Raw genomic sequence first — 24928 nt, 5'->3', positions numbered from 1 at the left:
AATGTATCATCAAATCAAATCATTGATGACAATGTCGGAAGTCAAATAGTTAAAAAAGTTACCTAGTTAAAGAAAAATAAAGTTACTTGCAAAAAAAGATTTAGATAGGTTGTAAAACAATACCTACACTACTAACCACAAACAAGAGTCTTGAACTTGTAAAAATCTTTCTTCATACGGTAGTTGAAGGTTTATTATTTTTTACAAACACCTAAGAAAAAGAGCCAATGCTGAAAGCGCGGGACATTAATTAAAGGACGGTGTCCGTATCAGATGGGTAGTTGTCATCCAAAAAACTTTGAATAGCATTTGTGGAATGGAAGCCACGACGAGATCCGTCGGAAAGAGAGATCCTTAGACGTGCAGGGTAAAATAATGTCAGTTTAAGATTTTTTTGATAACATTCCGACATCAGAGGTTTAAAAAACAATCGCTCTTTCATCACTTCTGGACTGTAGTCTTGAATCAAATGGAAGGAATGTTGTAGATATTTAATCATACCTTGCCGGAGGGCAGCACAGAGAAGTTGTTCTTTAACGTTAACGTAATGAAAGTGAAGAATAAATGGCCTCGGTCTCGATTCGGCGGATGCTGACTTTGGACAACACAAGTGGCTACAATATTCGCACAAACTCGCTTAGAAACATAGAAACATAGAAAGTAGGTGCAGGAGTAGGCCATTCGGCCCTTTGAGCCTGCACTGCCATTCAGTATGATCATGGCAATTTAATTCTAATTTGCTTCAAGACCTGGACCTTGTTAAGTTTATGAAGGGACAGATTGATTTCTCCTTTTCAACTAATATCATGGAAGAAGTTTCCAACGGAACAGTATGGGATGCTTTTAAAGCTTATATCCGCGGACAGATTATTTCCTATTCGGTTGGTTTGAAAAGATGTACTAAGAATGAAGTACTCTTGTTGGTTGATAAAATTAAAGAAATTGATAAAAAAATATGTTATTGTTCCTAGCAAGGAGCTTTATAAACAAAGAGTTGAACTTCAAATGGAACATAGTTTACTATTAACATCCTTGATTGAAAATCTATTAATGAAAACTAGAAGTGAGTTTTATATTCATAGTGATAAATCGGGTAAATTATTAGCTAATCAATTTGAAATTCGATTCGGTTAAACGTCAAATTACTAAGATTCGTAAATACGATGATACTTTGACAGTTGATCATGACGAGATAAGCAAAACCTTTCAAGAATTTTATACCTCTTTATACCAATCTGACCTTCTTCACGATTTTAACATCATGCATGATTTTCTAAGAAAATTGAATTTTCCGAAATTATCACCCGAAGACTGTTTATCATTAGAAACTCCTATTACAGAAGAAGAAATAACAGCTGTAATCCCATCAATGAATTCTGGCAAAGCAGCTGGTCCGGATGGTTTTACAGTGGAATTCTATAAGTCTTTTTCCTCTATTCTCTCTCCTTGGCTGTCTAGAATATTCAAAGAAGCAATCAGTTTAGGTAAATTACCACAATCATTTTATGAAGCTTCTATTTCTTTAATTCTTAAAAAGAATAAAGATCCTACCGATTGTGCATCATATAGACCGATATCTCTTTTGAATGTAGATTCAAATATTTTTTAAAAATTTTAGCAACTAGGTTAGAGAATGTATTACCTCAAATTATATCTGTGGACCAAACAGGATTTAATAAATACTATTATTCATCTTTTAACATTCGGAGGTTAATGAATATTGTTTATACCCCCTCATTTAACACTCCGGGATGTATTATTTCATTAGATGCTGAGAAAGCCTTTGATAGAGTTGAATGGCCATATTTGTTTAGTGTGTTCGAGAAATTTAATTTTAGTCCAATATTTATATCCTGGATTAAATTGTTATATTACACCCCTGTAGCTTCGGTTTGTACTAATAATCAAATATCTCCCTTTTTTCGTCTATCTTGCGGTACTAGGCGAGGATGCCCTCTTAGTCCTTTATTATTTAATATTGCCCTTGAACCTTTAGCAATTGCTATCCGTGACTTGCCCAACATTTTTGGTATTACCCGCGGAAATGAAATACATAAATTATCACTATAGAACATAGAACATAGAATAGTACAGCACAGTACAGGCCCGTCAGCCCACAATGTTGTGCCGACCCTCAAACCCTGCCTCCCATATAAGCCCCCACCTTATATTCCTCCATATATCTGTCTAGTAGTCTCTTAAACTTCACTAGTGTATCTCCCTGCACCACTGACTCAGGCAGTGCATTCCACGCACCAACCACTCTCTGAGTGAAAAACCTTCCTCTAATATCCCCCTTGAACTTCCCACCCCTTACCATAAAGCCATGTCCTCTTGTATTGAGCAGTGGCGCCCCGGGGGAAGAGGCACTGGCTGTCCACTCTATCTATTCCTCTTATTATCTTGAACACCTGTATCATGTCTCCTCTCATTCTCCTTCTCTCCAAAGAGTAAAGCCCTAGCTCCCTATATGCAGATGATTTGTTATTATATATCTCTAATCCAGAGAAATCAATTCCTGTTACTTTATTTTTGTTGGCTCAATTTAGTAATTTTTCTGGTTATAAATTAAACCTTAATAAGAGTGAATTATTTCCCCTGAAAAAGCAGGTTCCTATTTATGGATGTCTACCATTTAAATTGGTTACTGACTCTTTTATATATTTAGGGATTAAATCACGAAAAAGCATAAAGATTTATTTAAACCTAATTTTTTACCTTTAATTGATTAGATTAAACTTTTGTTTACTAAATGGTCACCAATGTCTTTGTCTCTGATCGGTCGGATCAGTGCTATCAAGATGATTATTATGCCTAAATTTTTATATGTATTTCAATCGGTTCCAATTTTTATTCCAAAATCTTCTTTTGATAATGTTGATTCAAAAATTTCTTCATATATATGGCAGAACAAAAACCCTAGGCTAGGTAAAAGGCATTTACAGAAATCTAAAAAAGAGATGGGGGGGTGTTAGCGCTCCTGAATCTTAGATTTTACTATTGGGCAATTAATATTCGATACTTAAAATTTTGGTTACGGGACTTGGATGTAATTTGAAGTCCACATTGGGTAAATCTTGAATGTAATTCATTACAAGGGTTTTCATTGGGTTCTGTTTTAGGGACTTCGCTTCCTTTCTTCACTCTTTCTAAATTGTATAAACAAATGAACAATCCAATAGTTAAGCAGACTTTACATATATGGTTTCAATTTCGAAATTTTTTTGGGTTGAACCAATTTATTTTAGCAAGTCCTATTATATCTAAATTCTTTTTTCAACCTTCCACTATGGATCAAGCTTATTTAGATTGGAGAAAAAGGTATAGTACGATTTCATGATTTATTTTTGGATAATTGTTTTATGTCCTTTGATCAACTATCTAATAAAAATAATTTACCTAGATCTCAATTTTTTAGATACCTACAGGTTAGAAACTTTAAATTACTGTTTCTCCTAATTTTCCACACTTATATCCAATGGATATTTTGGAAAAACAAACCGGAGAGACAGTCACTGGTAGATACAAAGCAGCTTCTTTATTCGACACAGCAAGGTACAGCAGGCATCTTACAGACGGAGACACTTTCCGTAGAAAGGTCTGCTAGCTAAATATGGGCTCGATATTTATATGCTAAACACAAAGGCAATCGCTACGTAAAAAGTTACAGACAATGCATAGACAATGCTTCCTATTGAAGCTACATACAAAATCTCACACCATCCTTTCCTCCTGACGCCAACATGTCTGGGTTGGTATCTACAGCCTTTAGGAATGTAAGTTAAGCCTACAATACATTTATTTGGCACTTTACATGCTAACATAGAAGACAATTAATATTTATAATGTATAGATAAGACTGTCTTCGAAACTACAGCATCAGGCACCAGAAGCATCTGGTATTTACACCTTTTAGGAAGCCCATTGTGGTGGACTCGATCCACAGTCCTTTGTCAAACAGTTAAAATAGAAGTCTGGTGGCCAAAGTCATTTAAGTGTTAACAAATCATCTACCCAAAAAGAAAACCACTCTAACAGTCCCTCCTCTTGGCCCTCCTGGACAAATTAAATTTGTATCAGGAAAGGCCAACCTAGGAGGATCTGCACAAATAGGGCAGCAAAAATGCCCTGTCTCAAAATTCCCCCCCAATTTTATGTACCTCAATATCTATCCTAGCATTACCTACCAAATGTTAAGCAGAGAGCCTGTTCCAAGTCTTTAGGAATGCAGCTCCTTTCATGTGCCTGCAGGCTGACTGCATCTTAAATCACATTCCTTTGTCTTCAGTCCTTTATCCTCTGGTCGCTGAAACTCTCCATCCAGGAGCACCCACAGGCTCTCTCATTGATGTACAGGAAGGGGTTGGGGTGGCCTCTAAGTAAATGTCTGCAAGGACCTCTCCCCGGTGGCACCCCCTTCCGAACTGTTCCGTTGATCACTGGCTCAACTGCTGAAAAGGGCTCAGCTCTTCAGATTTGGGGTGACTGCTTTCAGATGCCGTGTGCAGTCTGAAATGCTATCGAAGTGCTGGAACTTGCCATCTCTGCTTTAACTCAACAATCCCTCCCCATCTATTTCCCAAATAATTTTCTATACTATGCTATAAAATTAATCATCTACCTTCAGCAACCAGCCTTCTTTACAGAGTACCTTCATCAACATACTTTCCAACACGTTCTCAGTATCTTCTGCCACGCTCTCAGCGTTTTCTGCCTTTGTGTTTTCTCCGGGTATGTTTTCATCAGCTGTGGTCAGGTCTGCCATAGCCGGCTGGTGTTCCTCTCTGAGGTTCTCTGCAATTACATGGTTACTGTGTACACTTGGTTCCCCACTCCATCTGTGGGAGCAACAAGAGGGTGAGTTGTATGCTTTAACCTCGGTCCAGTGTTTCCACTGGCTGCCTCGCCGAGTCTGTACACAGACACATGTATCATTGGTTAAGAGTATCGTCTGTGGTCCTATCCACCTGGGGGCAAACCCTGGCCTTTCTGGCAGCACCCTCACCATAACTTGGTCACTGGGCTGTGGAAGAACTATCCCCTTTCCCTCTGGCTCTCTCTGATCAGCAATTCGCTGCTGTTGTTTCGCTTGTATCGCTCGGTCCTTTAATACTTTAAGTTGACAGTAACTTTTCCCCCTGCTTTTTGGCAGGGGCCCTGTGAAGTCTGTCTGGATGTTTTCCCAGGGCCCCCTCGGCCGAGGCTGATTTGCCAACTGTAGCTTTCTGCCCTTACCAGGGTTATGCTGGGCACAAGTGATACAGCGGCGGCAGAATCTCTCAACATTCCCATGTGTCCAGCACCCACCTGGTCCCTTCTTCGCTCCTTTTCTCCTCCATTTTTCCTTCTCTTCTGTCTCTACCTCTTCATATAATTTTACTAAGCTGGCTTCTGTCGTCTCCTCCTGCACACTTGCAATTTCAATTGCCTCTTGTTCCCCTGCTGCCTTATTCGCAGCAATGTCTGCCCTCGGAGGAACTGGGAAAACTTTGTTCTGGAGTGGCCGCAGTCTCTCTGAGTATCCCCTGGTGTTTTTGTTCCTTCGCTATACCCTGAACAGTGGTCAGTGTGTCAGTTTGTATAGGGTCCTGCTAAGGGGGTTTATACAGACCCTCCTCTATTTTAACTGGGTCTATCTTTATATGCTCACAATCTTGCTTGTCTCTAGCCCACACAGCTGGAAACTGCTGACAAGGTAACCCATAGACACCATCCTGGCTCCAGTCTCTAATGATCAGGGCAGCTGCGCCTCTGCTAGCCAGGCCGTGTATTCTGTTGGTTGTGCGCGTTCGTTGCCCCTGACTGTCCATATTATTTCTCCTTTTCCTGAATCTATAACAACTCCTGCTTCCCTTAGGATATCTATTACAATGATCGTGCCTTCATTATTTGGACATACCCAGAAATACACTGGAAGCTGTACTCCCCCGATTTCTAGTATTTGCTTCTCGCTTCTTTCTGCTTTTACTGATTTTCCTCCTACACCCCTGATATAACTGTCCTGTCCAGTTGTTGGTAAGGGTAAGTCTGTTATCGATACTGATGCCCCTGTGTCCACTAACATATTGCATTGCCGTCCTCCCTAACAATGCGGTAATGTACATTCGTGAGTCACCAGACCTGGCCGTGGAGCCTGCTGCCACATCCTTTTCTGCCTTAAGAGGCGCTGTCACTAACTCTTTGATCTGATCCACAGTCAGAATGGTTGCTGATGGGGTGAGTGAGTGGGTGTCTGCCGTGCCCTTCGCCTGGGTTTTCCCCCTCCCTTTTAGACACTGTCTCCGGCCATGTCCCGATAGGCCGCAGCTGTAACATATCAACTCCTTCACTGCCTTATACCTGGTCCGGCTGTCCTTTGCAAAGTGCCCTGGCTGTTGGCAAGCAAAACAAGCCCTCCGGGATATCACGGCAGCTGCATCCACTATACCCACTTTACGATTTCTCTTGCCTTTTCTTTGGTCTATCTCACTGGCCCATGAAACTATCTCAGAGTAGTTGGACCCTACCATTATGCCTAAATCTAAAACTTCTTGGTGGGCTGAGCTCAGGCCTTCCTTCAGCATTTTTAGGAAGACTGGGTCATCCCTCCCTGGGTTATCCAACCCGGAATACTCCTTGTACACTCGGTATTTATGTTCTGCGTAATCCATGGTTGTCTCGTCAGCTTTTTGAATCACTGCCATTATCATTCCCCAGCTACTCTCGCCTCCCCCCAGGCACTGCCTCACTTCCCCTTTAAAAGAACGATATCTTTCTTCATTACTGGCGCTCCCGGTAATTGTCCATGTACCGTCCCATACCCCCTGGGCCATCCTGTCCCACATATTCCTCGGGCACTTCGCTTTCAATAACACATGTATATCTTTAGGGTGCATCTGGTGAATTTCAACCATTTCCTCGAGCTTACGCCAGAATTCTGAATTCCCACAGGCGACTTTAAGTGAGGGCAACTCGGACAAAATGCTCTGTTTCTCCCCTGGGGTGAAGGGCTTATGAATAGTTGTAATCAAGGTCAAGGGCTGACTCGGATCATTAGGGTTCTCAACCTGACGTTGCCTGACCTCAATAGGTGCCATTCTGGTAGATCTCTCTGGGTAAAACCTTTCCCTGAGAAAACCCCACACTAATTCCCACACTATGCAAAATATAAAACCACAGAATATGTATTCCACAATCTGCCACCTTTAGGTACTTGAACTCATGATGGCTGCCATATTCCTCTGTATCACACTTGCACACGCATACACTAAAATGCAGCTCCCCGAACGAGTATACATGCCCCCACGCTGGCATCTCGAACCATCCCGTTGGTTACCACCTTTCGCAACTGGTGGTCCAACTCTCATCAAGTTAACATGCAAAGGTTCCTCACTTACATAAACACACATGCACACGCACACACTACTTTAATATCAGCCAGTTCAGCTCTCCACGTTCGTGATACCTCGTGACCCGTGCACTACCGACCGAACAGATCCAAGTGTGAGTGTTATTTTAGAAAAATACTCACCAACTTAGATTGCTAGGAACGCTGGCCACACGACGGGTCACGAAGGTATCCCACTTCTGACACCAAATGTTGTAGCGTGGATGAAATTACCGAAGAGGCAGTCACTGGTAGATACAAAGCAGCTTCTTTATTCGACACAGCAAGGTACAGCAGGCATCATATGGACGGAGACGCTTTCCGTAGAAAGGTCTGCCAGCTAAATGTGGGTTCGATATTTATATGTTAAACACAAAGGCAATCACTACTTAAAAGGTTACAGACAATGCGTAGACAATGCTTCCTATTGAAGCTACATACAAAATCTCACACCAGCATTTCCTCCTGATGCTAACATGTCGGGGTTGGTATCTACAGCCTTTAGGAATGTAAGTTAAGTGTACAATACATTTATTTGGCATTTTATGTGCTAACATAGAAGACAATTAATATTTATAATGTATAGATAAGACTGTCTTCGAAACTACAGCATCAGGCACCAGAAGCATCTGGTATTTACACCTTTTCGGAAGCTCATTGTGGTGGACTCGATCCACAGTCCTTTGTCAAACAGTTAAAATAGAAGTCTGGTGGTCAAAGTCATTTAAGTGTAAACAAATCATCTACCCAAAAAGAAAACCATTCTAACAGGGAAAGAGAACTTAAGATCACTGTACCGATTGAAAAATGGGAAAAAATTCTTCAATTAGTTAATTCATCTTCTATATGTGCTAAACATGCGTTAATACAGTTTAAAGTAGTCCACAGGACTCATATGTCCAAAGATAAACTATCTCGTTATTACTCTTATATTAATCCAATATGTGATAGATGTCACTCCAAGATAGCTTCTTTAACTCACATGTTTTGGTCATGTCCTTTGTTGAAAAAATATTGGAAGGATATTTTTGATATTATTTCAATGGTTTTGAATATAGACCTACAACCTCACCCAATTACTGCTATTTTTGGGTTACCAATGATAGAATCAAATCATTTAACCTCTTTAGCTCATCGGATGATTGCATTTCTTACTTTAATGGCTAGAAGATCCATTTTGCTGAATTGGAAAGAGATTAATCCTCCTACCATATTTCATTGTTTTTTTCAAACTATGTTGTGTTTAAATTTGGAAAAAATTAAAAGTGTTCTTTATGACCCCTCCATTAAATTTGAAAAGTCTTGGAGGCCATTTATTCAACATTTTCATATGATGTAATTTGACCATTTCCAAACTTATTTTACTTCTCTGTAATGTTGGTTGAGAGGAACGGAGTCGTCGATACTAAGGTTTTCTTTTCTCTCTTTTTTTACGATGTTACAAAACAGCCCAGGTCTTTCTTTCTTTCTTTTTTTTTAGTTTAGTTGATTAATTGCATTCAGATTAGTTTTTTTGGGGGGGGGTATTTTTTTTTCCTTTTTCATAATTTTTTTTCGATATTTTTCTTTGTTTTATATTATTCATTTGTATCCTATATGATTGGGAGTTTTATCATTTACGTGTTATCTGGTTTGATAATCACTCATGCTAATTATAACAATGTATTCCCAATAACTTTGTATTACTACTATGTTATGTTTACTTTTATGAATCTAATAAAAAAAATTGAAAAAAAAGGAAAAAGGGGAGGTGCAACGAGACCTGGGTGTCATTATACACCAGTCATTGAAAGTGGGTATGCAGGTACAGCAGGCGGTGAAAAAGGCAAATGGTATGTTGGCATTCATAGCAAGAGGATTTGAGTACAGGAGCAGAGAGGTACTACTGCAGTTGTACAAGGCCTTGGTGAGACCACACCTGGAGTATTGTATGCAGTTTTGGTTCCCTAATCTGAGGAAAGACATTCTTGTCATAGAGGGAGTACAAAGAAGGTTCACCAGATTGATTCCTGGGATGGCAGGACTTTCATATGAAGAAAGACTGGATCGACTAGGCTTGTACTTGCTGGAATTTAGGAGATTGAGAGGGGATCTTATTGAAACATATATAATCCTAAAGGGATTGGACAGGCCAGATGCAGGAAGATTGTTCCCGATGTTGGGGAAGTCCAGAACGAAGGGTCACAGGTTAGGGATAAAGGGGAAGCCTTTTAGGACCGAGATGAGGAAAAACTTCTTCACACAGAGAGTGTTGAATCTGTGGAATTCTCTGCCATAAGAAACAGTTGAGGCCAGTTCACTGGCTATATTTAAGAGGGAGTTAGAAATGGCCCTAGTGGCTAAAGGGATCTGGGGTAGGCAGATAATGCAGGTACAGGGTTCTGAGTTGGATAATCAGCCATGATCATACTGAATGGCAGTGCAGGCTCGAAGGGTCGAATGGCCTACTCCTGCACCTACTTTCTATGTTTCTATGTTTCTAAGCGCATTTGTGTGAATATTGTAGCCACTTGTGTTGTCCCCAAGCTCTTCTCCCCTTGTAAATAAACTCCTTATTGTTAAAACTGTGTGTCCAGAATCCTTGCCTTTGAGACGCAAAGAATCTGTCTCATTTCCATCACAACAGCACTCTACCTGAAACTCACACGCAAAGAAATTTGGAATTTTTAGTGGTTTCACCCCCTGCACAATCTCAGTCTTGCTATTCCAAACTCGTTTATATGAACTACATCACTAACTGTTGGTATGCATTCCTCTTCGTGCCTGCTGAAATAGTGTGACTCAGTGAAGCTTTCGCGTGGGATCAAAGACAGTTTTCATTATGTATGGGAAGAAGCTCTCATGTCCACAATTGAGCAAAGGTTTGAAAATCAAATTGTCCAAATTAGGCATAGGTGTGCATGTGAATAAGTGATTCTTCAGAGCCCCATGATGACGAGACCCATTGCTCTGTTGATGTTTCTGTGTCGACAGATTAGGTGCACTAGATTTGACACTTGAGCAATGTTACGTCTTGACGTGTAGATACCTGCATTGAAAGACCTTAGGTCTTCTGTACTATATTCTGGAAGTTGCCTGGTCCTATTGCCTTTATGTTGCATCTTAAGTATTGTATCTTCCGTTTGTTAGTATCGAGTGGCATTGTAGTGTCGTGGTTAGCATAACGTGTTACAGTACCAGTGAACTGGGTTCAATTTCCACCCCTGCCTGTAAGGACTTTGTACAATCTCCCTGTGACCACATGAGTTTACACCAATAGTGCACAAACCCGGAGCTATGCGCCATACAAGCTTCCATAAAAAAAAGACATCAAACCGCCAACCGAACCCATATAACCAAGCATCAGAGAAGGACCATCTGGATTAACTCAAGTCAAATGGTAAAAACGGGCAAAAGAACCCCAACTTTTCTCGAAGTCAAATTTAGGATCAAAAGTTCGACTTCTGATTTTTTCCAAACTAAGACGTAACATCACCTGAGAGAACCATTGTATCAAAGTGGGAGCAGAGGCATCTTTCCATTTTAATAAAATAGCCCTTCTAGCCAATAATGTGAAAAATGCAATTAAGTATTGGTCAGATATAGAAATACTGTGAATATGTTGAGGAATTATACCAAACAAAACTGTCAATTTATTAGGTTGCAAATTGATTTTTAAAGCTTTAGAGATTGTAGAAAAAATACATTTCCAAAGTTGCTTCAATACAGAACACGACCAAAACATATGTGTCAATGTAGCTATCTCAGTTTTGCATCTATCACACTGACTATTTACATTAGGAAATATTTTAGACAATCTCTCCTTCGTCAAATAATAATGATGTACAATTTTAAATTGAATTAGAGAATGATTGGCACAAATCGAAGAAGAGTTAACCAGCTTCAAAATTCGCAACCAATCCTCTGTTATCAAGGTCATATTAAGCTCTCTTTCCCAATCTTGCTTAATCTTAAGTAAAGGATAATTATCCTGTTGTAATAGTAAATTATAAATTTTCCCAATAAAGCCTTTCACTAAAGGGTTCATTTTTAAAATAATGTCTAACAGGTCAGAGTCTTGTATATATGGAAAATTACTTAAATATTCTTGTAAGAAATGTCTGACCTGAAGACATTGCAAAAAGTGTGAGTATGAGAGAGAGTATTTAGTTACTAATTTCTCAAAGGACATCAATCGACCTTCTTGAAACAAGTCCATAAACGAATAAAATCCTTTATTCCCCCAAAGAGAAAAGGTAGGATCGCTAAGTAAAGGTTTAAATAAATAGTTTCGATAAATTAAAGGAAAGAGGTTAATTTTTTTCAGATTAAGAAACTTATGAAACTGATAACAAATTTGTAATGATTGATTAATCATAGGATTTATATTTAGAATAGAAATTTTGGTTAATTGTACAGGTAAAGGAGCTCCTAATAACAAAGTTAAATGAAATTGTTTCACTATTTTCAATTCCAAAACAACCCAAGATGGTCGTTCCTTTTTATCGGTCCAATATAACCAAGAACACGCATAACGTATATTAACCACCCAATAGTACATTCTTAAATTAGGCAAAGTAAGACCTCCATCCTTTTTTAATTTTTGTAAATGACATTTTCCAATTCTTGGTCTTTTATTATTCCAAACAAAAGATGAAATAATAGAGTCAACCTGATCAAAAAACTTCTTAGTTAGAAAAATAGGAATGTTTTGGAATACATATAAAAATTTTGGTAAAATCATCATTTTAACTGCATAAAACCCACTAAGGGAACTAAATTAGCTCTATAAAGGTCTCCGTAATTTTTAGTGATGATAATACCTAAATAATTAAATCCGTAAGTTCTAGAGGAATACTACCATATATAGATGAGGAATCATTTAAAAGAAATAATTCACTTTTATGCAGGTTTAATTTATATCCTGAAAACAATCCAAATTCATTTAGTAATTTCAATAAGCTAGGAATAGATTCTTTGGGATTTGAAATATAAACCAAAACATCATCCGCATAAAGGGAGATCTTATGAATAGTTCAATTTATAGAAATTCCTTGAATATTTTTTGCTTCATGAAGTGCAATAGCCAAGGGTTCCAACATCAAGTTAAATAACAGAGTACTTAATGGACATCCTTGTCTTGTACCCCGGGAAATGTGGAAAAAGTGGGATCTACAGTTATTAGTGATAACAGTGGCAATAGGGCTTTTATATATCAATCTAATCCATTTATTAAAATTAGTACCAAAGCTAAATGCCTCTAAAACTTTAAATAGATATTTCCATTCAACTCTATCAAATGCCTTTTCAGCATCTAGAGAAACAACACATTGGGGGGTCTTAGAGAGGGATGAGTATATAATATTTAACAATCTCCAAGTATTAGAAAAAGAATAACGGCCTTTTATAAAACCCGTTTGATCCTGAGAAATAATTTCAGCTCGTATATTCTCCATCCGATTAGCCATTATTTTTGAAAGAATTTTGGCATCCACATTTAATAATGAAATAGGTCTATATGAAGCACAATTAGTAGGATCTTTATCTTTCTTAAGAATTAAAGAAATAGAAGCTTCATAAAATGTGGAAGGTAACTCTCCTAACAGAAAAGAATCTTTAATCATTTCCAACATATAAGGAGTAAGCAAATGTTCACATTTTTTATAAAATCCTACAGTAAGACCATCCAATCCAGGAGCTTTACCAGATTGCATTGAAAGAATAGCTTTCTGAATTTCTTTTTCAGTGAAAGGAGCATCAAGAATTTGCTGATCTTCAATAGATATTCTAGGAAAATCAAACTTTTGTAAAAAGGCATACATATTAGAAGGGTCAGCTGGAAGCTGAGATCTATAGAGTTCACTGTAATAGTCTTGAAAAATTTTATTAATATCTTCATAATTACTAGCTAAACTACCATCTCCCTTATGAATTTTTAAAATTTTCTTTTAGCTCTAACTGCTTTAAGTTGAGATGCTAATAGCTTGTTACTTTTATCTCCAAACATATAAAATTGACTTTTTAATTTAAGCAAATTCCTTTCAATAGGATAAGTTAATAGTAAATTATATTGTGATTGAAGTTCAACCCTTTATTTAAATAAATCAACATTAGGAGAAACTGCATAAGTATTATCCAGATCTTTAATTAGTTTGGAAATTCTATCTAACTCTATTTTAGTCTGTTCCTTAAGTTTAGCCAAATAAGATATTATCTGACCTCGCAAAAATGCTTTGAGTGTATCCCATATAATCAATTTCGAAACATCTCCCGTATTATTAAAAAGAAAGAAATCTTTTATCTGAATCTCTATAAATTTAACAAAGTCCGAACTTTGTAATAAATTTCCTGGAAAGCGCCAGGGCAAGTTTACATTACTAACATCATTTAACTCAAAAGTTAAGCTTAAAGGTGCATGGTCCGAGACTGCAGTAACATCATATTCACATTTCTGAACTTTGGACAGAAATCGGAAATCAGCTACAAAATAATCAATTCTTGAATATTTATTATGAACATGTGAATAAAAAGAATAATCTCTGTCATTAGGATGTAAATTTCTCCAGATTTCTATCAAACCATAATCAGTTAAAAAGGAATTAATAAGTGTTGCCGAATGACTCGGAAGCTGCTAATTGGTTGAACTTTTGTCAATCAAAGAGTTGAAACAACAGTTGAAGTCACCTGCCATCAGTAGCATATATTTATTTAAGTCTGGTAATAAATCAAATACATTTTTACAAAAAGAAGGATTATCTACATTAGGTCCGTATAGATTAACCAGGACAATTTTTCTGTTACAAATTGTTCCTTTAATAATTAAAAATCTACCATTATTATCCGAAACAATGTCTTCTTGAATAAATAAAATATTAGATTTAATAAAAATAGATACTCCCTTTGCCTTATTTTGACTATTAGCATGGTATTGAAGGCCCTTCCATGTTTTAAAAAATCTATTTTGATCGCCCGTTCTGATATGCGTTTCTTGAGCAAAAATTATATCGAGCTGGAATCGATTAAAAACTTTAAATGTCTTCTTTCGCTTAATAGGGTGATTCCAGCCACGTACATTCCTACTAATAACGTTTATCTGTTTAAGTACCATTGGATATTATTCTTAAACAAGACAATACACGCTTACCATCGCGGGCTAATCAAAGATGGCGGTGATGAATATAACCAAATAGAAAATATGCATACTCCGGAACTCCATAATGGGAAAAAATACAAAAAGTGTGTGTGAAAAAAAAATCCCACAATAAACCCTAAAATACAGAAATACCCCCAAACCTCCCACCATCCCCAAAGAAGGAAATCCAGCAAAAGAAAGAAAGGCCGGAATGCATCCCCAAGAAAAGACATAAGAACGGAATTCAGCGTGCTGCTCAATTTAAATAATGATTAAAAGTTTTTTTCTCCCAATTCCCCCACTCCCCCTTACAAAGAAAATACATAACCTTAAGATAAAAAAGCCCAGCAAAGAAAAAAAATGTTTATACTTAATCAATGAAAATAGGCTAAAGGAATGTGGAGACAGTCTCCAAAGACACCAAAACAGTACTAAACAGTTTAATATCTAAAGAGAGAAAATCAGCGCCATTATTCTTTAACTTACTACCTTATTTAACAAAAGAATTAAAGCTAATTATCTATTGCTAAACACTCCATATTATAAGAAAAAAATCTATATAAACTGCAAGCAAACTATCACTTAATTAATAAAAAAAGAAAAATAGAAACAGATAATCAAACCAGTTCACAATCTATCCGCTGTAGTAATTCACTCCATATACTAAACCGTTTTAAAAAAAAAGTCATTCTTTAATCAAACCAAGAAGACCACCTCTTCTTTAAGTAATACATCAAACAAAAGATATCTTCTGCATACCAAAATCTTCAAAACCTGTTTTCTTTCAGAAAATTATTCGGAGACTTTAATATCCTTCATACTTCAGCTGATTCCACAATAGAACTGACAAAATCCAATGCCGCTTGGGGATCCAAGAAGACACGAGGGGTAGAGTCTTTAGGAAATAACTTTAGTTTCGCTGGATATCTCAGAGATGGAAAAAGAGTTTTTTCGGAAGCGATCTTCATGACCGATAAGAATTTGATCCATTGTCCCATAACTTCCCGTGGATAATCTTCATAAAACCGGGTCTCGGAACCATTAAATTTTAAAACCTTCTGCTTTCTTGCACATTTTATGATTCGATCTTTAACTGTAAAGCGAAGAAAGTTGACTAAAATTGGTCGAGCTTTATCTGACGAAGTAAAAATTCTGTGAGCTCTTTCAATCTCGGGAGGCTGAGATAGAATATTCGGGGACAGAGATTGAAACAGATTGGCAAAATAATCCAATAGATTCCCAGATTCAGAGTGTTCCGGAAGACCTGGAATATGAATGTTATTTTGACGAGACTTTACCTCTAAATCGACAATTTTGCATTGAGCCTGTTCCAGTCAGGTTGAAATATCCGCAATTTGATGTTTCGATTCTTCAAACTCAGTATTCAAGGAAAGAATATTTTCCTCAAAAGTCTGTAAACTCTGTCGAAATGACTTCAACTCAGAAGTGTTATTGTCTATTTTGTTATTGAGAGCCATCAACGTACGTTCCAAACGCTCAGCCCAGACAGGGATATCTTCTGATTTTCCTTTCGAAGTTTTTTTCCTTTCCATTGCTGGGTTCAAAAGACTGTTTTCCACTTCTTAAAGGATACGACATAATGACCACTATTACCCTCTAAGATCCAAAAAATAAATGTTGAATAATTCAAGGTTTAGACTGGGGAAAAGGAGGAATTAAAGGCAGCCGCAAAATTTATGTGTTACTCCATTGAGCGCAGGCAGAAGTCCCATTGTAAATTGTCCCATGATTAGGCCAGGGTTAAATTGGGAGATTTCTGGGTGCTGGAAGGTCTTTTTCTGTCCTGTATCTCAATAAATCAATAATGTAGAGTGAATTGAAGTCTTTGGATCTAGGTTCTGTGGTGGTACAGTTCTGGATAATGAACAGCATGCTTGTGAATATTTCAGCCACGTCTTTAGCACTCACAATGGTTGAGGATGGACATGTTCTGAGAAACTGTTTATATCCCCCCGCCCACACAACTGTTTAGCTGTGTAGCATCATTCAGAACTGCATGTGCTGATATTAGATTATTGACTGTGGTAGATCGAATCAATAATTGAAGAATGCTGGGTCTGAAATGTGCTGTTCCCATTCCATTGATGCACCACGCTGCAGAGAGAACACATCATCTGCATAGGAACCTCTGACAACCACTCCTCTTCTGCACCCTATCAAACAATTACTAGCACCCCTCACAATATAGGGCTTCATTTGCTCCAATCACCCTGCACCAACTTCACTTGCAATATCAGTTCAGGGAAGCAAAGAGTTAGACAATCTTGTTGGGCTGACAGGAGATTACATGGTGAAGTAACATTGATAAACAGGAATAAACTGGTAGAAATATGTGAAGATACTGCTCTGCAGACAAACAGGTTGACATCTAGTGCTCCATTAGTGAAATCAGTGGGGCTTAAGCAAAGTCAAAGCATATTAACTGGTTAGAGGGTTGTGAAAGTGTCGAATAAGCTGCCAACACAAGTGGTGCTTGTGATCTCAGGATTTTAACGTTTAAGAGAAGTTTCAGTCAGTACGACAATAATAGGAGTATGGAGGGCTATGGTCCCAGTGCAGGTCAATGGGAGTAGACAGTTTAACTGGTTTGGGTATGGACTAGAAGGGCCGAAAGGCCTATTTCTGTCTTGTACTTTCCTGTGACTACTTATCCTTATGCATATTTTAATAACAAATTATAGATAGCTGTTGGATAGCAAATTGTAATAGCAAAGACCACTTAGACCATTGAAAGTAAGGACTGACATGAGGATGTTCTGTGAATGCCAGGCTATGAAATATAAATGGAAGTTGTTTCAGTTGAGAATTTTAATGGAACGTCTTTTCTTTCAGTGAACAGATGGCAGAGACTGAGACCCCCTCATTCTTCACACAGGAAGAACTGAGCAAACTAAAGTCTGATTTTGAAACAGGTGGGGTGGAAAAAGTTAAACCACTGATAGACAAAAAAGTAACTGATCTGGACAAAACAGAGCTTAACATCGCAGTGACGGGAGAAACAGGTACAGGAAAATCCACCTTCATCAATGCCATGAGAGGACTTCGGAGTGATGATCCAGGAGCAGCTGAAGTTGGGACCACAGAAACAACAAAGGAGCCAACCGGATACTCACATCCCACTCTGCCCAATGTTCGCTATTGGGACCTACCAGGGATGGGAACTACACTATTTCCAGCAGCTACATATCTCACAAAAATGAAATTCAAAAGATTTGATTTCTTTATCATAATCTCCACTGTTCGATTCAAAGAAAGTGATGTAAAACTTGCCAAAGAGATTAAACGGCTGGGGAAACAATTCTATTTTGTCCGCTCTAAGATTGATGCTGATCTTTATTCCATGAGGAAAGATAAGGTGTTTATTGATGAAGAAGAAGAGCTGGAAAAGATGCGGAGTGACACTGTCAGGAGGTTGGTAGAGTCAGGGTTTCCAGATCCAGCTGTGTTCCTGATATCCAGTTTAGAGCCGGATCATTTTGATTTCACTCGGTTAAATGAAGGACTCGAAGGTGATCTAAATAATGTAAAGAAAAGGATCTTTGTCCTGGCCCTTCCAAATGTAAGTGTGGAGATAGTTCAGAGGAAAAATGAGATTCTGAAAAAACATGTCTGGATGTTTGCAACACTCTCTGGGGGATTGGGAGCGGTCCCAGTTCCCGGCTTCTCTCTTGCTTGTGATATCGGTATAGTGATTGGAGCCATTGTCCACTTCCGGAAATGCCTGGGTCTGGATGATGCTTCTCTTCAAAGACTGGCTAACAGAGCAGGAAAACCTGTGGAAGACCTGAAGGCGACAGTAAAAGCTCCATTGCTGGGGGAAATAACCCCAGATGTAATTGTGAGATTAGGTTGGGGGGTTGCTGTTGTTACCATTTCAGCCCTGGAATTCGCTTTCGACTTTGTCCCTGTCATTGGCTCCATTTTTGGAGCAGGCTCATCATTTCTCATGACATACAAGATACTGAGTGCTGCACTGAAGGATCTTACAGAGAATGCAGAGAGAGTGGTGAAAGTTGCCTTTGAAACTGATTAACTGCTCTGTAAATGTATCCACCCAGTGAATTTGTATCATGTTTAATAATTTGATGATATTACATCAAGCACCAAATCCTGCTGTAATTCTACTCAATAATGTTCATTTCTACTGCACGGATTCCTCGAAATATTTCTGATTCAATACCTGGGGGCGGTGGGGGCGGGGTAAGGAGTTCCTATCTGCAGCTTTGTGGAAAACCAGAGCAAGATTAACAGAGTGCTGTTCCATGAATTAAACATTAAAATTAAACTATATCTGCCTTCAGAGGTGTACATAAAGGATGTACCTGTAAGGGGTTTCTTTTTTTTGTCACTGCATAGTCTAATTAAAATGGCTTCTTTGTTATGTTATAATTGAAAGGGCTTCTTTGTTATGTTAACTGCTGAGAAAGTCCTCCCGCAAGCAGTTTGTTTTGGATTATCTATTGAAAAGAGGACGAATGAACCAATTGGGATAGTTGTTATGCTTTCTGTTTGTCTGTAAGATATTGTATGCGTGGGTTTTTGGGCAGAAGGCGGGAGAGAGAGACAGAGGATGGACCAGGTGCTGTGAGTCCGCTAACGGGGTCGGACCCTGAGCAGGAGTCCGAGGTCCAGGGTGTTTGGCGAGGAGAGGAAATGGAGATGGACTCGTGTGGAGCGTCTTGTCGACCACCTTGTTGGTCCCAGGCGGCAGGTCAAGGTGGTCTGAGGGGATCGCAAAGCGAAGAAGGAAGGTCCTGAGCTCCAACTGTCTGTGCATGAAGAGATTGAACTTTGATAAGTGTGGTGCCTTTTATTTTCCTTTTATATTTTATTCTCTATTAATTATATAGTTCCAGTAATATCTATAAACTGTAATTTATTTAATCGTATCTGGTCTATTGTCTGTTACTTGGGTGAGGTGGGGTACATCACACAGCATCCACACAAACTATTTACCTAGACGACAGCAAGTTGAGTGAGCCTGAGGCTGGCCAGGGGGGCTACATACCCAATAAATGTTGGCCTATAGAAGGCACAGCTGGTTGTGCTGCAAGGCAATAAGCAGAAGCACCTTACATTATTCAGCCAACTACTTGTTTAAGAAAGAACTGCACAGGTCAGATGATAGCTGATAACTGAGTGCAGCATATAGATGCCTGTATCAATTGAGATGTTGTAATTCATTGGTTGAAATACCAAGTTCCACCCCAACCAACTGTTCTAACCTCTGATCTTAACTTTTGGGAAGACTTTTACTGCCTGTGTTCAGTGCTTATCAACCAGTTCAGTTTCACTTGCCTTCAAGAGAACCTCCAAATAATTAAAACAAGTATCATTAAAAATTTGGCTTATGTCAAGATCCAGGAACAATGAAGGGCTTGCATATTCAGATCTCATTTAAAATAGTCAAACAATTGTCTAATTCTCCCTTCTGCAGGTTCTGTGAGTTTCGTATGAGCACTTCTAGTTGGCGTATATTACTCGTATAGCACAGCAAGTCAGGGTTATTCTAAGTTTATTAATACATTAATGAATCATAAGGAATAATAGAAAATATTGCAAGATGACAGAATAAATTGAATAATATTGAAATAATATAACATAAAACTTTCCGTCTTCATTGTGACTGTAAATTATGCTCAAACAGTATTCTCTTCAACTGAGCTTAACTCATCATTGGTGATCACTTGGAGGAAATGGCTCTGGATGATACCAGTGCTGTGTCACATCCAATATCTCAACCTATTCCAAACCATTTCAAAAATGAAACTCACTCTTGTGACTTTATTGAACATACACCATTTGTGATTGTGCAAATTACATTCAGTCTTTAGAACTGCAAGTCCAGTATTATTGAATTATATTACTGTATCTTGCATCATCCATATTAAGCTGGATTTTTTTTGTCAGTAGAAAACTGAGGACTGAAAAGATCTTGCCCAAGTAAACGCTTACTTGCCATGTCTGTTCTGTGGCCGTTCTCCCATAGAAACTCTGTGGTAAACAGATGAACAAGTTGTTTGCTTCTAGCTGAGCTATTCATTTCATGGATTCCCTTGCCCACCTGGTACGCAATAAAAGAAAATGCCCTCGTTGCTCGAAAACTGAAATGAAAGTCAGATGAGGGAGGTGCTCACCAAATCAGGCAGCCACTACAGTGAGAAGGAAATTTCAAGTTCCAAGACAATTGAACTTCATTTGAAAAAGTCTTTTTTCAAACATTCCAATGATTCCTCCTTAGATAGCAGATGGACACAGAAATCAACTTCAGTGCTGTAGAGTGTGAATTAACGTCATCTTTGTTTGACTATAATCACCAAAACATAAGAAAATATTGTTGAATCAATGTAAGAATACAGAGTAAAATATTGAAAAGTGTTAAGTAAACTGAACTACTTTATTTCTTAGCAATTAATTTGATACAATTGAAGTAAACAGTAGGCATTATGACATGGATGTTAAGGAACACGCACTGAGTGCTCCCATGCTTTCTTCCTGTACTTCAGTTTTCTGAGGAATTATCCAGTCTCCAGCAGAGACGTCGTGGCACCTGCTTTACACCATCTTCGCCCTCAGGGCTGTGCCATCAAAAACACAAGAGATCCCACAGATGTTGGAAATCCAGAGTAACACACACACAATGCTGCAGAAACTGAGCAGGCCAGGCACGGTCTATGGAGAGGAATTATTAGTTGACGTTTTTTGATTTCATCAGATCCTGAAGAAGGGCATCAGCCCAAATGGCAACTGTTTATTCTTCGTAAATACTGCCTGCACTACTGAGTTCCTCCAGCATTGTGTGTTCGTGCCATCAAAGGCGAGAAAAATTATCTGGCAGAAGCCATATTCAGAAGGCAGCAACATCACACTCAATGCCAGCATAACCAAGGAACTGGACTTCAGGAAGAAGAAGTCATGAGAACACATATCAGTCATCACTGAGCAAAGGAAAGGCTGAGCAGCTTCTAGTTCTTGCACATTAACATCTCAGAGTATCTTTCTTGTGTTCAACACAGTTATGCAATCACTAGCATTAAAGATTACGAGGAGAAGGCCAGTGAGTGGAGTGAACGAGGGGGAAAAGGATCAGCCATGATTGAATGGTGGAGCAGACTCAGTGGGCCAAATGGCCTAATTTTGCTCCTATGTCTTATGGTCTTATAGCTGCTTGCATTGGGAGTAACTTGTGGGTGCATCTTACTTTATACTTTTTTTTAAACTTTATAATTTATTACTGCCAAACAATTGGTGCTAGAACGTACAATCATCACAGCGATATTTGATTCTGCGCTTCACACTCCCTGGATTACAAATATTAAATATTAAAAATAGTTAAAATTAGTAAATATTAAAAATATAAATTATAAATCATAAATAGAAAATAGAAAAATGGGAAGCAAGGTAGTGCAAAAAAACAGAGAGGCTGGTCCAGATATTTGGTGGTTATGGCCCAGATCCAGGTCCGGATCCGGTCAGCAGTCTTATCACAGTTGGAAAGAAGCTGTTCCTAAATCTGGCCATCCGAGTCTTCAAGCTCCTGAACCTTCTCCCAGAGGGAAGAGGGATGAAAAGTCTGCTGGCTGGGTGAGTCGTGTCCTTGATTATCCTGGCAGCACTGCTCCGACAGCGTGCGGTGTAAAGTGAGTCCACAGACGGAAGATCGGTTTGTGTGATGTGCTGCTTGAACGATTTTGCTTATTTACAGATTTGAACAGTAGGGTAATATTAGTGTTGTGATATACTTTGTACATCAATTATTTCCAAATGTGTGTATTGTTGGTCGATAACTATGTTCCTAAAAATTTACATGATTAAAACATGTGCAAATGTAACTTACTGGGGCCTAATTTCTTTAATTTTCTTTTGCAGCGTAGTTTTATCATACAAAGTCAGATATCAAGCCAGTTGCATTCTATTTCAGATTGCTGCCACATTGTAGTATCCTGTGTAGTAATTAAATTCTGGACATACTTGAATAAATTCTACCTAGGCTTATGCATGTAATAGCTACAAAGATTAAAATCAGAACCTTGCATGGCAGTCTGAAGTTTGTACAAAGACGATGTCATTCATTACATGGAATAGGAATGCAAGGTGAAGTATTACTGATGGGAAAACAAATTAATTAAAAAGGAATTAGTTGGTTGGTCATGACAACACATGCCAGTAAAGGTGCTTTCAATGAGTAAATTTGACTCTTGCATAGCTCAAATCATGCTAACATTTAAAGTTATCACCTCAGGTAAGAGGATTAAAGTAATCACCTCAGAGCTTCAGTGACTTGGTTCTGTTCCGTCAGATGTTGTTCCCTCTTTAACATTTTCCTGCCTTTTATTTCTGCATTGGGATGGGTTTCTCCCAAATGCTCTTTCAGGTTACTCAGCCATAAATGCAGGCAAGTGATGAGTGAGTTACAGGGCAAATTGTTTAGGAAGGTTATTTTCTGCCAGCTGCCATAAACTCATTGGGCCAAAAGGGTTCCTGATATTGGGTACCTTGAATTAATGTCCCATGAGGGCTTTTAAAACAAGATGAAATATGTAACATATTGTCCTGTTAATTTAATGGATATTTTGACTGAAAACAACAAGAACTACTATCATAGTACTTTCTTAGATTATGAAGACACGCAGTTCTTTTTTATTGTCATTTAGTAATGCATGCATTAAGAAATGATACAACATTTCCTCCAGTGTGATATCACAAAACACAGGACAGACCAAGACTGAAAAAAATCTAACAAAACCACATAATTATAACATATAGTTACAACAGTGCAACAATATCATAACTTGATGAAGAAGTCCATGAGCACAGTAAAAGTTTCCAAGTCTCTCAAACAGCTTGTGTCTAGATATTTGAAAACCTAAATTGCTACTTGTTTTGCTGAGTTGACTGTTGCAGTGGTTGTGAGCTGCTGTATTGCCACTCTGGCTCTTCCATATCTTTGGGAGGAACCTGTTATCCCACCATGATTGGCATTTGGCAATTTCCATTACTTCTACCGCGCCTATAATTCAGCTTAGGTAATCACCCTGATCTGAGCACCTCAGTGTCAGAGCAGATTCAATTGTACTTGTCGGTGGGAGTCGTGCATAAACCTACATCAATCAATCGGTGCTAGAACTCCTGCGAACCAAAGTGAAAAGTTGGTTAGCAGGACATTCAGATCTTTTTCTTAGTATTCATGGTGTATGATTTTTAATTTTGGTAATTGTGTGAATTGACATCTGTAAGAGAGCCTGAAAAGGTAAAGCAAAGAGGATTGGAGGGTTGCAAATGTTGTTCCCTTGTTCAAGATAGGGAGTAGAGATAACCCAGAAAATTATAGACCAGTGAGTCTAACTTCAGTGGTGGGCAAGTTGTTGAAGAAGATCCTGAGAGGTAGAATTTATATGCATTTGGGGAGACATAATCTGATTAGGGATAGTTAGCATGGTTTGTAAGGCATGACATGCCCTTGACAAACCTGTTTGAATTTTTAAGGATGTAACAAAACACATTGATGAAGGTAGAGATATAGATGTAGTGCATATGGATTTCAGTAAGGCATTTGATAAGGTTCCGCATGCAAGGCTCCTTCAGAAAGTAAGAAGGTACGAAATCCAAGGAGACCTTGCTTTGTGGATTCAGAATTGACTTGCCCACAGAAGGCAAAGGGTGGTTGTAGATGGTTCATATTCTGCATGGAGGCTGGTGACCAGTTGTATTCCACTATAACTCCTGGCCTGCTCTCCAGCCTCCAGGCTCCCCTCCCCCCTTTCCTTTCTCCCCAGGCTTCCCATCCCATGATCCTCACCCTTCTCCAGCCTTGTATTCTTTTTCGCGAATCAGCTTTCCAGCTCTTAGATCAATCCTTCCCCTCCTGTCTTCTCCTATCCTTTCGGATCTCCCCCTCCCCCTTTCAAATCTCTTTCTATCTCCTCTTTCAGTTAGTCCTGACGAAGGGTCCCTGCCCGAAACGTCGACTGTACCTCTTCCTATAGATGCTGCCTGGCCTGCTGCGTGCCACCAGCATTTTGTGTGTGTTGCTTGAATTTCCAGCATCTGCAGATTTCCTCGTGTCTGTGTTTTTAAATTCACTACTGCGAAGCCTCTTCCAGTGACGCCTACACTGAAGAAGTTTAGATCTTCTCTTGACGGGAATTTCGTGAAACCCTGTCTCACAGCTCCCCATGTATAATTTCCTCGGCCTTTCAACCTTTTGAACACATTTTGACTCACACTCGCTATTACAACCAGATATCCTTCCTTGGAATGTGTCTCCGCCGCCAACTTACTCCAGTTGGCTTCAGAATTGGTTTTCGGGCCTCTCAGTTTGGACCTTCTCAGGATCCCAGGTACTCACATTTTATTGACTCTGCCTCCCGTCGCTTGTCCCGTCAAGCTCTGAAGGCGACCCTCTCCGCCATGAGGAGGTACTTGGTGTC

The 24928-nt window shown here is 38.7% G+C and overlaps 1 protein-coding gene across 6 annotated transcripts in view; it reads left to right on the top strand.

Annotated features, from left to right (window-relative positions):
* Nucleotides 1–19381, top strand: part of LOC134353309 (interferon-inducible GTPase 5-like) — a 46253-nt gene extending 26872 nt beyond the window's left edge. For all 6 annotated transcript variants that reach the window (XM_063061350.1, XM_063061346.1, XM_063061345.1 and 3 more), the window contains one exon: nucleotides 17331–19381. In XM_063061350.1, the coding sequence (XP_062917420.1) occupies nucleotides 17331–18531 (1201 nt within the window). In that variant the 3' untranslated portion in view covers nucleotides 18532–19381. The remainder of the gene's footprint in view (nucleotides 1–17330) is intronic.
* Nucleotides 19382–24928: the final 5547 nt, after the last annotated feature.

Source organism: Mobula hypostoma, chromosome 10, assembly GCF_963921235.1.
Source record: "Mobula hypostoma chromosome 10, sMobHyp1.1, whole genome shotgun sequence".
NCBI classification, from domain to species: Eukaryota; Metazoa; Chordata; class Chondrichthyes; order Myliobatiformes; family Myliobatidae; genus Mobula; species Mobula hypostoma.
Note: the sequence above shows the minus strand (reverse complement) of the source record. Positions and strands in the feature narration are given on the sequence as shown.